This window comes from Micropterus salmoides, unplaced genomic scaffold (genome assembly GCF_014851395.1).
Source record: "Micropterus salmoides isolate LMB-PRFRI ecotype aquatic unplaced genomic scaffold, ASM1485139v1 Ms_hic_scaffold_15, whole genome shotgun sequence".
Lineage (NCBI taxonomy): Eukaryota > Metazoa > Chordata > Actinopteri > Centrarchiformes > Centrarchidae > Micropterus > Micropterus salmoides.
The window spans coordinates 18,683,437-18,699,606 of record NW_024040596.1 but is presented as its reverse complement, the minus strand read 5'-3'; the positions used below and the strand labels follow the sequence as shown (position 1 = coordinate 18,699,606).

At 40.4% G+C, this 16,170-nt stretch overlaps 1 protein-coding gene across 1 annotated transcript in view; it reads right to left on the bottom strand.

Annotated features, from left to right (window-relative positions):
* Positions 1 to 16,170, bottom strand: part of uxs1 (UDP-glucuronate decarboxylase 1) — a 38,008-nt gene that overhangs the window by 14,562 nt on the left and 7,276 nt on the right. Inside the window, exons 4-6 of the mRNA XM_038720825.1 lie at positions 9,184 to 9,227; positions 5,609 to 5,669; positions 4,376 to 4,556 (exon numbers count right to left, since the gene is read on the bottom strand). Of these exons, the coding sequence (XP_038576753.1) occupies positions 4,376 to 4,556; positions 5,609 to 5,669; positions 9,184 to 9,227 (286 nt within the window). The remainder of the gene's footprint in view (positions 1 to 4,375; positions 4,557 to 5,608; positions 5,670 to 9,183; positions 9,228 to 16,170) is intronic.

The following is a 16,170-nucleotide window of genomic DNA, read 5'->3' as shown; positions in this document are numbered from 1 at the left end:
AGATTCCGAGCTGGCCGTCTTCCTGTTGGACCAGTAAGTAGTAACTTATTAGCAAGCTTGCTATGTCTTCTGTTGTTGCACTTGCTTGATGTTGTCAAATATACAGTGATAAAAGGTACATTATGTTGTTGTGTTTACTAGATTCATGGATTTGTTTATGCTGTATCTGTATTTGTTATTTTTGTTCTCTGCAATTTATAACTGCTAAATTGAATAGTTTTGATTAGATTAATCTTGTCATAATTAAATGTAAACTTTTGATTTTGAAACTGCTTTCGCAACATTGTTAAAATGAAACATTCATGCCAATAAAGCACACTGAACTGAACTGACTGTTGTGTCATTAGCTAGTCTAATTGTTATGCAGCTGGCATGGCAGACTCCGTGAACAGTCTTTTACAATAACAGTGACTATATTCAATGTAAATCGTACACGTCTAGGTGATACCAATCTATCTTATCAAATCAATGCATCACTAGTATTGTGGATGCATTATATCATTCTAATGGATGGCGCAGTCCAAGGTCGTCTTGCCATAAACTGGAGCAAAGCCTGTGAGCTAGTTCAAAGGAGACAACCAAAGTGCACTGCAACATACAGCCAGCTACACATTGCACCCATTGCAGTTGGTTGGTGTTATCTGAGCAATTAGCAAGACCCCCCCATTAAAGGAGTGGTTCTGCAGGTGGTGACCACAGACCACTTCTCAGTTCCTATGCTTCCTGGCTGATGTTTTGGTCACTTTTGAATGCTGGCGGTGTTTTCACTCTAGTGGTAGCATGAGACGGAGTCTACAACCCACACAAGTGGCTCAGGTAGTGCAGCTCATCCAGGATGGCACATCAATGCGAGCTGTGGCAAGAAGGTTTGCTGTGTCTGTCAGCGTAGTGTCCAGAGCATGGAGGCGCTACCAGGAGACAAGCCAGTACATCACGAGACGTAGAGGAGGCCGTAGGAGGACAACAACCCAGCAGCAGGACCACTACCTCTGCCTTTGTGCAAGGAGGAGCAGGAGGAGCACTGCCAGAGCCCTGCAAAATGACCTCCAGCAGGCCACAAATGTGCATGTGTCTGCTCAAACGGTCAGAAACAGACTCCATGAGGGTGGTATGAGGGTGGGGGTTGTGCTTACAGCCCAACACCGTGCAGGACGTTTGCCATTTGCCAGAGAACACCAAGACTGACAAATTCGCCACTGGCACCCTGTGCTCTTCACAGATGAAAGCAGGTTCACACTGAGCACATGCGACAGACGCGACAGAGTCTGGAGACGCCATGGAGAACGTTCTGCTGCCTGCAACATCCTCCAGCATGACCGGTTTGGCGGTGGGTCAGTAATGGTGTGGGGTGGCATTTCTTTGGGGGGCCACACAGCCCTCCATGTGCTCGCCAGAGGTAGCCTGACTGCCATTAGGTCTCACCCCTTGTGAGACCATATGCTGGTGCGGTTGGCCCTGTGTTCCTCCTAATGCAACACAATGCTAGACCTCATGTGGAGTGTGTCAGCAGTTCCTGCAAGAGGAAGGCATTGATGCTATGGACTGGCCCGCCCGTTCCCCTGACCTGAATCCAATTGAGCACATCTGGGACATCATGTCTCGCTCCATCCACCAACGCCACGTTACACCACAGACTGTCCAGGAGTTGGCGGATGCTTTAGTCCAGGTCTGGGAGGAGATCCCTCAGGAGACCATCCGCCACCTCATCAGGAGCATGCCCAGGTGTTGTAGGGAGGTCATACAGGCACGTGGAGGCCACACAGTAGTGTGGTTTTCCACTTTGATTTTGAGTGTGACTCCAAATCCTCCATGGGTTGATAAATTCGATTTCCATTGATCATTTTTGTGTGATTTTGTTGTCAGCACATTCAACTATGTAAAGAAAGGAGTTTTTAATGAGATTATTTCATTCATTCAGATCTAGGATGTGTTATTTTAGTGTTCCCTTTATTTTTTTCAGCAGTGTAAGTAAGTTTGAATGTAAAGCCAAAATCCCAACCAACTTTTTTGTTTGCTTCTGTTCCACTAGATTTCAGCACTCAGTGTGATTTCTTTTTTATTTATCTTTCTTAAAGGCTGAAAGGTTACAAAGGTTGCTATAGAGGTTTTCAGTCCAAGATAAATTGATGTCTATCACTGTAATGCAAAAAAAAAAAAAAAACACCTCATCATCTTAAGCCACCTGCAGTTGGGTGTTGTGTTGTTAGTAGCAGCCAGTACTGGCATAGCTTTAGATACACTATTATCCTCCAACGTGTGTGTGTGTGTGTGTGTGTGTGTATGTATCTCTCTCTCTCTCTCTCTCTCTCTCTCTCTCTCTCTCTCTCTCTCTCGGAATCTTTTCTCTTCTCACCAAATATCCTTGTTGACGAATTGTCTGTAGGGCTGTAGGTTTCTGTATAGCTGTTTGTGATTGCTTATTTGTGATTTAGTAGAATTTAGGTTTTTCCATGAACAACTTAAACTTAACCAGAATAACAATAAAAAAATAAAACCAGTAATTAGACATATACATAAAAATAGATAAGATACATAAATAGAAAATACATAAACAAAAGGTAAAAAACATAAAATACAAAATGCATAAAAGAATAGGGGGACAATTTAAATATCAAATAGCAGCAGGTGAAGCGTAATATTATTTTAGTTTGAAAGCTAGTCTAAAGAGGAGGGTTTTGATAAGTGATTTGAATGAGTCCAGCCGTATTATACAAAGTTCCTATCTTAAGTCTTAAGATAGGAAGAGTCTGAGATAGGATTTTTTCCAATTTGGTATCACAGAACTAACTTTAGGAATCCTATCTTATCAAACTTCATCCTATCTTATCTCAGGTTAGGAAATCCTAAATACTCAATCCAACATCGGTTACCTAGCAACCAATGCCAATTTTCTCATCTCAGGAGCTAAACAGCTTTTAATCGCTGTTTTTTATTTTTTTTATTTTTTAATGAAACAAACTGAAAATGGAGCAGAAACAACAACAACTATTATTGAACTTCAAGTCAGATGACTTAGAGATGTTGGTAACCTCCGTTGAGAATTCCAAATTCACGTAACGCTTACCTGGAGAGATCAAAGATGAGAGTGAGCAAAAATAGAGGACACAGTCACCACCACATATAAAAAAAACTACCAAAAACAGCGATTAAAAGCTATTTAGCTCGGCGAAATGAGAAAAGTGGCATTGGTTGCTAGGTAACAGACATAAAAGTTGATAACCGATGTTGGATTGAGTATTTAGGATTTCCTAACCTGAGATAAGATAGGATTCCTAAAGTTAGTTAGGATTTGCTTCTGTAATACCAAATTGAGAAAAATCCTATCTTAGACTCTTCCTATCTTAACTTATGACTTAAGATAGGAACTTTCTGTAATACGGCCCCAGTAATAGATTTCTGGAAACTCACAAACAGCAAGGATCAGTCTTTCTTCCAATGATTTGTGCTGAGTGTCGCGTACAAAAAGTTCCAGACGGCCGTGTGTGTGAGACGACCACGACCGCGACAGTTTCACGGGAACACCTGTCAGAATGCCCGCGTCTCACTTCCTACACACTCGCCTGTCATTGAAAATGAATTACAAGGTGCGTAAATCGCTTACAGTGTGAAAATGCCTTTAATCTGTAATGGCCTTATTCCTAAATCAGTTTCTAACCCTTATTACCATGCAGTTAAGATAGGATCTGCAGGTTAGGAAGTATCTATAATTTGGCCCCTGGTCGCTACATTCTTGGATGTGTATGGGTAAGGATTTCAAAAGGGAAGGGGCTGCAATGGTGAAAGGTACTGTTTACAAAGCTAGCCACAACACTAGCTGTCTGAGGCTCATGTTTTGCTAATATAACATGCTAAGTAACTGTTAATTTAATGTTGGACTAAGTCCGTATTTCTCCTGTGTGTCATCTGAAATTAAAAGATACTGTGCTTTTGACAAATGGGAAAAAATGCTGAAAATCGAACCTGTTCTGAAAATGTTTAATGACAGACGAAAGTCGGTGTGTAAACATGATTGACACAACATGAGGCTGTATTGATTTTAAAACGTGCAACAATTTCATTTATTCAATCGATTCACTTCCTCTTTTCAGAAAGTTGTTTTTAGATGTAGGAGGAGTGTTTTGTTTATTTTAATTATCTTTAATTTGTTTGCACATTAATCTCCTGTTTCTATTAGCCTGGTTTTCATTTGATATTGTTGCTCCTCTTCTTTCTCTAGGCTTGAGCCACATGAGGACGTAACAATAGTAGAAAAATTAGTGCTAAAATTATGGAGGAGCCCTCCCTGGCTCCCCCATAACCTGAGCTGTTTTAGTTAGCTCTGGTCAACTGTATGTAAAAAAACAATTGATCACGTCCCACATTTACTCTCACTCACCCTCAATATAGAGAGGCTCCACCACATCATGATTAATGAGCTCAAAGTTTTCGTGGCCAATCCAGTGCTCCACATTCCTTTTTCTTCCTGTGAAAAAGTTGTCCACCACAGTCACCTCATGGCCATCCATCATCAGCTTGTCAGTCAGGTGGGAACCCACAAAACCAGCCCCACCAGTAATCTAGTGGAAGAATACACATGTACGATAACATCAGCAAAGGATATTTTATCAGTAACATTTGCCCTTCTAAGGCTACATTCAGACTGCAGGCCAATGTGACCCAAATCCGATATTTTTGCTCATATGTGACTCAGATCTGAACAGTGTGAACAGGCCAAGTCACATGGAATCTGATCTTTTCCAATTCAGATTTGGGCCACTTTCATGTTTGGTCTAAATCCTATTCAGATCGGTTCTTTTTAGAAGTCTGGACACTCAGGTCGGAATTGATGCGACTTTGACGTCACTCTAGAGCAGCTGTTGTCACAGTCCTGCTGCAGACGGAGCCACTATGAACGAAAAAGCTCCACAAAAAGAATTTGCACTGCTTCTGCTCAAACTGTGTGTGCTTGCTCAGGCTGCTTCTATGCGCTCGTGAAACGTTTGCTCTAAAACATCAGCTCTGCTTTGGCAGGTAATGCTTACAATGTTCACCATCTAAGTTTACCATGTAAGCATGTAATCCATCAAATAGATGTTAAGATATTTCAGTTTGAAGTGGCAGACATTTAGGGCCCGTGTCCACAAAAAAGTTGTATTTGCCAGCAGAAAACTCCAGCTGCTCTTCTGAAAACGCCCATCTCGGCGAGTACCACCATTTAGTCCAAGAATTGAGGTTCGACAAAGCCTGGTTCCAGGATAGTAACTGTTGCTACAGTGTAGTATTTGTCCCGTACCTCCTCTACTATGATTGGACAGCTGAGTAAAAAGTGACAGTGACGAGCGCAGTGTTTTTCCCAAAGTTGAACATTTTTCATCTCTTGGCGACTGGAAAAATCGCTCAGCGCCTTGTCACGCTGCTGCCGTTTTTAACAGCTGCTAAAAACATGGCGCTCCCATTGCAATGAATTGAAAAAAGACTCTGGCGTCAGAAAAAAAATGCTTTGATGGACACGGGCCCTTAGCCAGTGAAAAAGTGCTGCTAAAATAGCACATCTCAGGGTTATGACCTCAATGTAATAATTGCTATTGTAAATGTCACTGTCATTTGAAATTGTGTGTTTTTCGCATACCAAAATTCTCTTCCGATCCTTTTCTGAGAGGAATTTCACAGGTGGGTATTTCTGAGAAAAACTGGGAAAGAGAAGACAAACTCCTTAGTGATGAACATCTGGAAGAAAAACTCAAAAAAGAAGCACACAAAACAGAACAATATCTATGAGCTAAATGTAAATCCAGTTCTTGAATAATTAATAAATGGGATTTCACTGCATTTTTCTGAAAGCTCTGCTGAACATGCACCCTAACTGAATTGACTTGCCCTGCCATTAATGTAATGATGTGTGATGAGTATTGATGTTAGCGAGATAACTTCAGATTTAACCCTGGGTTTTCCTACAACGGCAGTTTTCGTATTTTATGAGCATTTATTTTGGTATTAAAGTTAAGTTTAATATGAATTTGTTTATTCTAACTTTAGGTTGCATTTGTTTCTTACGTAATAGAGACTTGTCATGTACCGCCCCACCTTTTGCTATTATATAACTCAGGTAATGCCTGAGTTTTTAGTATATGTTGGGAACTGAAGCCGTGGTTGAGATATAGTCTTTTGATCCTATTTGAGCACTTCTTACGGCATGAATGGATTTTTCATTTTGTTGCTTTATGAAGTAAATTAAAAACAATGTTTGTAACACTTTTGAGTAAGTTAAACGAATGAATCTGACTTTTAAAGTGACGAGAAGATCTTGAAAGTGAGTTGGAACGACCCACTGATTCAGTGCCCATGGCTTTTTAATGTCGAAAGGCTATAACTGTTATACACGCCATAAGAATACATCTAAGCAACACATTCATATAATGGGACAGACAAATGTAATTAGTCAGATCTACTTGTGCCCTAATGATGGGGAAGTGATATTATAAGCCTGTTAACTTGTGCATTCACACAGTTTTTTGAGAGCCGTCTTTTTCTGCATTTGGCAGCTGCAAATCTGTTGTATGTAGCAAATCAGCACAGCATGCAGCTCTTCCATGGACTTCAAACTGCTCTAACATAGCACACATAACTGATAAATGTTTAATGGTGCAGGTGTACTCTATGTGTTATAGTTTTGCTATGAATGAAAATGAGCAATTAAAAGTAATTAAAACATCCATATAATACTGGGTCTTAATTGTAATAAATAGACCATTAACCTTTCACTGAGCTTTTACAGACTGGTGACAAATTAAAAAAACTGAATAAATGAATGCAGATGCTACCACACCAATCATGCTCCATGGCATGTATACAAATGCTGAGCAAGCCCAGTTGATTCTGATTTTGTATTAAGATGGCAAGAGGAAAAGATGTAAGTGACATTAAAAGAGGGTTCATTGTTGGGGCACAGATGGTAGGAGCTTCAGTTACGACGACTTTTCAACTGGCTCGTGTTTCAACAGGAACAGTGATGCATTTAGATCTGTGGGAAAGAAATGTTTGGTTTGCAAGTAATAACTGTCATATTAGCAGAAACTTGATCACAACTCTTTTGTTGCTAAAAACATCTGCTTTAAAAAAAAACAGACAAACGGAGGGCGCTTGCTCTGGCATTGTATGAGGGTGAGAGGTGTAGGCTACAAACACGCAGGAGACAGGAAAACGGAGATCCGTGTGGGTACATGAGATCCTCAGAAAGGGGAGAAACTGCTGGTAGTACCACCAGCTGGTCTAGTAGCTTCATCTTAATGATGGCTGGTTCAAGGCTTATTTTAGGTGAGTTGGGGACAGTTTATTGCTCTCCGGACAATAAAAGCAACTGTAAAGTTCCTTCACCACAACTGAGGACCTGTCTCTCCATTCATTAGATTGGACAATGGAAAAAAATGTGTATGACGTTGAGAGTTGAATTTTTTTCAACTCCGTACGCTCAGAGCGCTCCTTCGAAAACACAAGGTGCCGCAGGCACCAAGGGTGCATAAACAGCGCGCAGAACACTCACTGACAATAGAATACAGTTTTTTTAAAAAGCTACAATAACTGCGTTCTGTCTGACGAGCCTTGGGTCAAGAGCTGAGGTTGGACGAAGCCCAGTTCCAGGATAGTAACCGTTGCTACGGTGTGGTATTTGTCCTGCCCCTCCCCTCTACTGTGATTGGACAGCTGAGTAAAAAGTGACAGTGACGAGCACAGCGTTTTTCCCAAAGTTGAACATTTTTCAACTCTCGGCAACCGGGAAAAATCGGACGCTTGTGTCAGAAAAAAATATGCGACTTTGGTAGCAATGTACTATTGTAGCATCTAGTCTGTGTGTGACGTTTGTGGTACTGGGAAATACTGGCAGAGTGAGACCTCTTACTTTCTTTATGCTAAAAAGCAGCTAGCCCAGGTCTGACAACCATCCACCATGTCTACTTCTGGAGTTTTCCTGTTATTTTCCTGTCCTTCTAAGCAACACCATATTTGCCTGCAGAAATGCTCTCTGCCTCGGCTCCAGGTAATCTAAATGCATGGTGGCGAGGAGAGGAGGTGCCAGGGCTTTCATCCCAACTTCTGACGAGCATACAGGTAAGCTGCAGTGGCTATCTAATAAGCAGCAAGACATGTAGCGTCAGCCAATCACCACCATTATCGTATCTTGGTACAAACGTGCTGCATGCTAATTGGCTCACTGACGCTAATGAGGTATCAAAATTTGGTACCAAATGACAAAGCATTCTTGGATACTCATTAGTATCGAAGCAAGATGGTCTGCACATTAAAATATTAAATTTGGTACCCAGTCCTAGATATTAGGGTAGAGTAGTATCTTTATAATAAAGTTGAATGCACATTTGAGAGTTTAGTAGTAGAAAACCACAGACACTGGGCTACTGAGATGTGGGGGAAAAAACGATCTGATCAGATGAGTCTTCCTTCACCATAATCTTAAGAAGGAACCGAGTAAATGTGTGGCATACACCAAGAGAACAGTACAGGCGTGAATGCACCAACACCCGCACAGTGAGGGGATCCAATGGCACTGTTTTGCTTTTGGGGGCATTTTGCAGGCATTGTTTGGGTCCACTTGTCCCCTTAGAGGGAAGGGTCACTGTTGTTCAAGGTGAACACCTTTACCTTATGATGAAAACTCTCTATCCTGATGGGAGTGTTCTCTTCCAGGATGACAATGCCCCCCATCCATGTAGGGCTTGAGGGGTCACCGAATGGTTCGATGAGTATGAAAATGATATTTGTCATATGCTATGGCCTTCGCAGTGTCCAGATCTAAACCCAATTAAACAACTATGAGAGGCTAAGAGAGACGTGTTAGACATTGCCCTCAATCACAATCATCAAACCACAAAATGAGAGAATATCTTTTGGAAGAAGGGTGTTCATCCCTCCACTAGAGTTCCAGAAACAGTACAATCAACACTAAGGAGCATTAAAGTTGTTCTGGTGGGATGTGGTGGCCCAACACTTTATGTTGGTTTTCCCTTTAATTTGTCACCCATCTGTAGTTGGTATTACATTATAAAAAATTTGCTTGTATTGATAGTAAGAAGAGATACAAATTGTCAGTGTCCTCAAGTCTGCAGATAAGTATTGAAACACTTTTCTCTAACTAATTCTGAGCATGTGTATATGTGTGTTGACATTTGTGCATAAAAAAGGGGTACAAACCTTTGTTCCAGATTACGAATCTTCTCTCTAAGAGGAGCCACAGCCTAAAGTGTGACGAAAAGTGAGACATATGTGAAATGAGAACACAAGTCAATGCTTAGTAATTATTAAATTGATCCTACAGTATGTCTTATAGGTCATGTTAGCACAACAGCATGTTAATGTAAGGGTACGGTTAAGTTCATGTCATTTTCATGTCCATGGTCATTTAGGAATGTACCTCTTCACCACAAACATGTATAAATTTCATGGGGAAAACGATCCCTCTATAATCAAACTAATCCTCCTTCAAATAGAACAAAGTGGGGTTATATAAGAAGCAACAACATTAAACCTATCAGTGAAGGTTCCCAGTCATTTAGGTTATAGTCATCCAAGGAAGGTTAAAATCAAGTCCAGTTGTCCTTGATTTTAACCTTCCTTGGATAACATTCAACCTATGAATAAGAATAACTGAACTCTATGACACAGAATAACCTGTCAACAATAGGAAATAGGAACAAAAACAGGAATATTTGGGAAGACATGGGGTCTCATTTATAAAACTGTGCGTAGGTAACACTATTAAAGGTTTGTACGGACAAAACACAGGAAGAACGTGTGCACAAAAATGTTCTGCTTTATAAGACAAAACACCCCTAATAAATATTAATTCATACCAACTGCAGGAAAAAGACCATGTCAATCACCGACAGAAAAGCTAAAGAAAGAAATTTCACCCAGCGTGACACTGAAGTTCTTGTTGTGGAGGTTGAAGCAAGACAGATGATTCTGTTTGGTGGGCAAAATGAGCGCGCACACACAATGTTTGAGCACCAGAGTGGAAGGGGAACCGAAGCTCAACCCCCTTAATGAGTGAGTTGCAGATAGGCATCTCCCTCCTGAGTAGTGACAGAGGTGGGGGACACGGATATGCAAGAAGCACTGGATGATCCAGTTACATAATTTGGTAAAGTAAACCAAATGCATTGAAGTTGTTAATAAACATTTATTTACAAAAACGCTCCAGTCAATTAACAAGGCTGCCAATCAGTTCTTTTGCAAAAACAGTTGTTTTTTATCCTAAATCATGGTTCTTTCTCTGTGCAATCCAGGGAGGATCAAACAAACAGTATAAGATGTCTAATTTTTAATAAATGATCTTAAACAGGATATATACAGGAATCTTGAAGAAAAAATGTAATACCTTTAAGACCTTTTCAAGACTTTTCAACATATTTCAAGACTGCCATGCCACTTAGAGCTAACCGATTAAATCAGCCACACAACTTTAAAATGGACATTTTTGAGTTTTTAAAAGGAATTTAAATATAGTTATAACATATTTATTGCCTATATGTCATCAGGTTGTAAAAATTGAGGCATTCACCAACTTTCTCAGTTGCCTATAACAGCCTGTAAGAGCCAACAGTTTTCTATGTGAAGGACTGGTCAGATTTCCTGGGAAAAGCAACTGTCTTACATAGGCTATGACGTTTAGGTACGCAACATTAAAGCAAATCATGTGAAACACAGTGTAATTTTGTGTTTCAGTTGGTTTAAACTAGATAATGTGAGCTTGCCTGCAATGATATGTGTGATAACTTTCACCGTCCACTTAATCAATTCAACAAAATTCAAATAGGGCAGGAGGGAACAAAGATGAAGAGAATAAACTGAGTGATGAGTAACGTAAGTAGTGTAGGCGGTGTAGCACAGATAAAATCTGGAGGAGGAACTAGTCTAAATGACTGTATTAGTATAATATTAAAAGTATATTGTTAATTTAATAGTAAACTGTAAGTTTGATAATATATTCATTATGTTACTATATTCAATATAATTTCATATAATAGTACATAACTTACCACTAGTGGGCTATAATATTCATTCAAATTCCAGCTGTCTCAGTTCGGGGTTCTTTTTTATTCATTAACTATGTGCAAGCAAAATGCTCTAGGAGGCTACATGATAGTCTCCAACCTTGATTTTGGCCAGGCTACTAACTCGTCAATAATCATAACTGTTTATGCAGAGTTCAACATTTATAGTTTGTTGCAGCACATCAAACTTTTTAAAATCCCGCTCTATCCAGGCTGTGATTGATTTGTTCAGAAAAAGTGACATTGACGAGAGCATCGGCTTTATGAAAAGTTGAACGTGTTTCAATAATATGCATCAATTTAGCTAACGTTAGCCAAACCCACACTCCTTGAACTTTCCCGGCGCATCTCGCTCTTGTTTTTCAGGAACGTAGCTGTTCAAGTGGCCACAGAGCGACCGGCCAGTCGGGTTAATTCCGTTACTCCTGTTTGCCAACCCGACTATGTTCTGGACAATTAGCATTGAGGGTCCAACGGGGTGGGAGATTACGGTCGGTTGTACTCGTAAATCATTTTCCGCTTCACACGGATCTATTTTTGGGAGTGAAATAGGCACTCGGCAGATCCCTGTGCCTAATATTACAGAAACGAATCACACAGTCGCTACTCTCTGCCTATTCAAGTATTTTTGGCTATGCATTATAAATAAATATGTTCATCTACACTTTTAGCAAACAAACTTTTGGATGAACAGGATTTTCACATTGAAAAAAATATCTTCAAAATGTAATACCTTGTTAAATGGCGATTAAGACTTTTTAATACTTTTTATTAGCCTTGAATTGATTTATCACCTTTTAAGACTTTTTAAAGACCCCGTGGACACCCTGTTAAATCATGTTTTTCATTGCTAGGGAAAAACAATCAAATGGGTGTCTGTTCATTTAAGAACACTTATCTGTTTTTGCAATTTCAGTGGCGTACGCCTTCTTTTGTGCATACACACCATTTACAAATGAGACCCCAGTTGTTGGGGTTCTCTCAGATACCCTGCGATCTAGTTTCACAGCTGTCATTTATGTACAGAATATTTTTGCCACATTCTAGGAACCCCCTGTCCCTCTTGGCCTATGCAACAGGTTAGCCCTGATCTCTGCAAATGAAATGGTGATCCAAATAACAACCTCTCAGGTCCTCTTTATACTCCTGTCAAATATCCCTTTGTCACAGGCAGTTACATACATTACGTTACAAAGATCTCAGCCTCCCACACACACTTTAGAAATAAACAGATGACAGCCTGCAAGCAATGCCAAAGTATCATGGAAAAAAGTGGAGTCAGAACCGCTTAAAACAGGTAGTTATGCTAGAATTTCCTGGATGAACAATGAAAGGAAAAGGACACTGGTCATAGGCTTCATTTGTCATTTTGTGTAGCACGATGGAGACTATAACAAATACAGTCTACTATATGTTATATTTGTCATGTATAAAGTAAGGAAGTAAGCAACATGTTGAAAACAGAGTTCCTGCAGGTTAAACTGAAGACTTTTTAGGACCTCTTCTCTATATTGCATATAATGCAATTTAATACCTGCCAAAGTATGGATAGATTAACCAATTAAACATGTATTAACTAACTTGAGTTGATTAAAAGCTGGAGAACTAGTAACAGACAGCCAGATTTTAAAAGAATCCAATCAAAAAAATCCCACACCCTCCCTTTAGGGCTCCCTCCAAAGCCACTCAATCCATCCATCGTCAACGGCTTATCCTGCATACAGGGTCGCGGGGGGGCTGGAGCCAATCCCATCTGACATCTGACGCAAGGCGGGGTACACCCTGGACAGGTCGCCAGTCCATCGCAGGGCCACATATAGACGAACAACCACTCACGCTCACACCTAAGGACAATTTAGGGTCGCCAATTAACCTAGACTGCATGTCTTTGGATGGTGGGAGGAAGCCGGAGTACCCGGAGAGAGAGAGAAGAAGAGAGCAGACACGGGAGAACATGCACAGAAAGGCCGGGGCAACCAGGGTTTGAATCCACGACCTTCTTGCTGTGAGGCGACAGTGCTAACCACCGCACCACCGTCCAAAGCCACTCCCCCACAACAAATTTTCATAGGCAATGAGTGCACAGGCAGGTAGCCAATCATTTCATTCAAATACAATGATTGGGCGTGCTTAATCAATCCACAGATATTTTTAATTTTTGTGTCAGAGCATTTGAATAATTGATTGCTGTCAGAACTTAAAGGGAATCCCAACAAATATAACAAACAAGTGTTTCCAAAATAAAATGCCTACCCCAGCTTTAAGTTGCTGGAATCAACACTTTCCCACTATGAGACGATGGCTTCCTATCTACTGTAGGTGGCAGTGTTTGCTGACTGAAACTCCACAATAAAATATTGAATAGCCTCCTGTCACAACAAACCCACTGATGTTTTTTTTCAAGGCTTTTAAATACCTTCTATGGCCTTTTTTTGTTGTTGAGGAAACTGAGTTAAATGATAGATATCCTTTGTAAACCATTGTAAGTTAACCATTTCTGAGTTATTAAACTCAAAGCTTTCTTACTTTAAATTTAAAAACACCAATATCTGGGGAAACAAAAAAAGAAACTTCAAGACTATGTTGTTATGTTCTTATGAGTGATTTTGTTAGTTAACTAGCTTGCTAATCACTGATTATTGAGATAAATTATTCCAGCCCAAACAACAAAACAGCCCTTTTGCAGATGTGGCTAAAATCGTGAATATCGTTGAGTGCTAACTAGTTAATGTCAGTTTTGTTTTCTTTGGCTTTTCAGCAAACATGGAAGACAATAACGTTGGCTACAGCACAGTAAAATCAGTTCATGTTGGCCCTGTCATTATTAGTGTATTTGTAATTGTGACAGACCTCCGTCACTACGGTTGAGTATGCGCTGTGACTGCGATGCCAACGAGCCTGGCTCTTTGTCAAGTTGCATGTTTGGTACCACGTAGACTGAATCCAGGTGGTGTTACTACTGTTGCCTTTCCGTCGCAGTAATATAAAAAAGATTACCTGTACATGTGTTCTCGCACAAACTTAACTCGGTAAAAAAAAAAAAAAATTGGTAGACTATTAACTTACATTTCGGTGGATATTTTACGCACGGACCAGCTAAAGCAGCAGTGAACACACAAAGTGCAGCTGTTGATTTCAGTTGTTTGACAGGCTACGTCATTAATAAGCCGACGCGTGGCTCACCTGCTGCAGTGATAATGGATCGCTTTGAAATATACGGAAAAAAGACGAGTTCTCAGTCTTTAAGGCGACTTTATAAAACATCCTGCTGATGGACAAAATGGAGCAGGCTGGGGAGAGAGACAGATAGAGGCGGGGCAAACCAGGGTGTTTACCTGAGGTGTAGGTGTGTGTGTGTGTATGTGGGGAGAAGAGAATTCCAAGGCAGGTGCAAAGCATACTCAAAAACAATAATAAGAATGTTCGTGGTCATTAAAACCTGCTTTCACAGGGTGGTATAATGAAAATTTACAAAGCTGGCTCTACGTCGTGATGTCTGTCAGCCATTGCCGATGGTCGTCTGTCGGCCCAACCCTACATGAAGTACAAGTGTGCTATGACAAAAGATAAAAATGAGTGAACAAACAGCACCAGGACATAAAACACTGACACCACCAGCTTTGCAATCTACGTTGTTAGACGTGGATCAACCTCTTTCGCATGGAGGTGGTTTGGCTTTGAAAAGACGGATGTTGCTCAAAAGACGTCAATTGGAAAACTATGTCAAAAAGCTTTTGCTGTTAAAGATCAACAACTAACCACTACACACAATATCAAGCATAGGTAATTCTTTTTTAGCTGTGTCGTTATTGATAAAATCCAAGCATTTCGAAGTATCATTTTTTCCTCAATATCGCAGACACCCGATCGTCAATATTTCTTGGAAAACATAATTGATGGGTCGAATTTTCTTTTCTCTTTTGTAGAACTGGCTACCTCCCTCTACACAAAGGGGGTCATTTAAAGGCAACTCTGGTGACATGGAGGGTAAATGTCAAACAATGTCAGACAACAAACGGGACAACAGATAGTGTTTAAGGTAATTATCAATTGAGCTGTTTTTACATGTAGGTAGTGATAAATTTGGAGTAAGTATGTTTCTGTTATTGCTCCACTCCCATTTTTCCTAAATTCTGAGCACATGATGTGTAGGCGGGAGACACATGACCGATGGCTGCTGATCAAACATTGCGGTCCCCATAACAGTGACGCAATTTTTTCTTTTCTTTTTTCTTTTTTTATTGCTGAAACACGTGACAGAAATATAGTCATCTGAAAAGGAAGCCAGGGTTTGTATTAAAGAGCAAGGGGCCTTGAGACAATCCACCCAGCCAGATCCAACGGACCAGGCACCACAGCAGGTGCTGTGATCATCCCAAAGGAGAAGAAAGAGAACTGGGATAAGATTGATGCCCCAGCTTGCACTTAAGGCTGCTACTAAAGGTCTGGTCTGGATGATCTTTACAGAGACCTGCTCCATCAACATCCTGGATAAAGCACTCGGAGGGCGGATCTAGTTCGCAACTGACAGAACGCGATACTCCGGCAAGATAAGACGAGGCGGACACTGTGGTTCCATCGATAATGCCTGGTGCTCAAATGCAGTCAAAGTCAATGCATACCGTTTCCCAAATGTCAAACATTTTGGTGAAGAAGATGAAAACCGTATCATCATCACTATCTCATTGCTTCTTCTTTTTGTAGGTGACAAATGTATAATTTGTTACAGCAACTGTTTCTTTAGTTCCTTCGCCCCCTGAGACCACATCATGAGCTGCCATCATGTGAATCGAAAAAGAAAGACATGTTGAAGTTACAACTTACATTATTACATTCATCTCAGACAACAAAATTAGGCCCAATAACCTTCAACAAAGTGACCCTCCCGCTTAATAATCGCAAAACACAGCTCCTGGTGTTTGGGCCCAAATAATTTAGCTGTATTGTGTAGTGACACCATTCATTACTTCTTTAAGACACCAGACTGTAAATATCTTCTAGAATATCTTCTTTCCCTTTAGAGCCCCACATTCTCTGAATTTCATGCAGCCTTTACTGCAGAACGCTGTACACATGGTAGGAACATCAGCAGTAAGTTACAAATGGTTCAAAATATGTAGATACT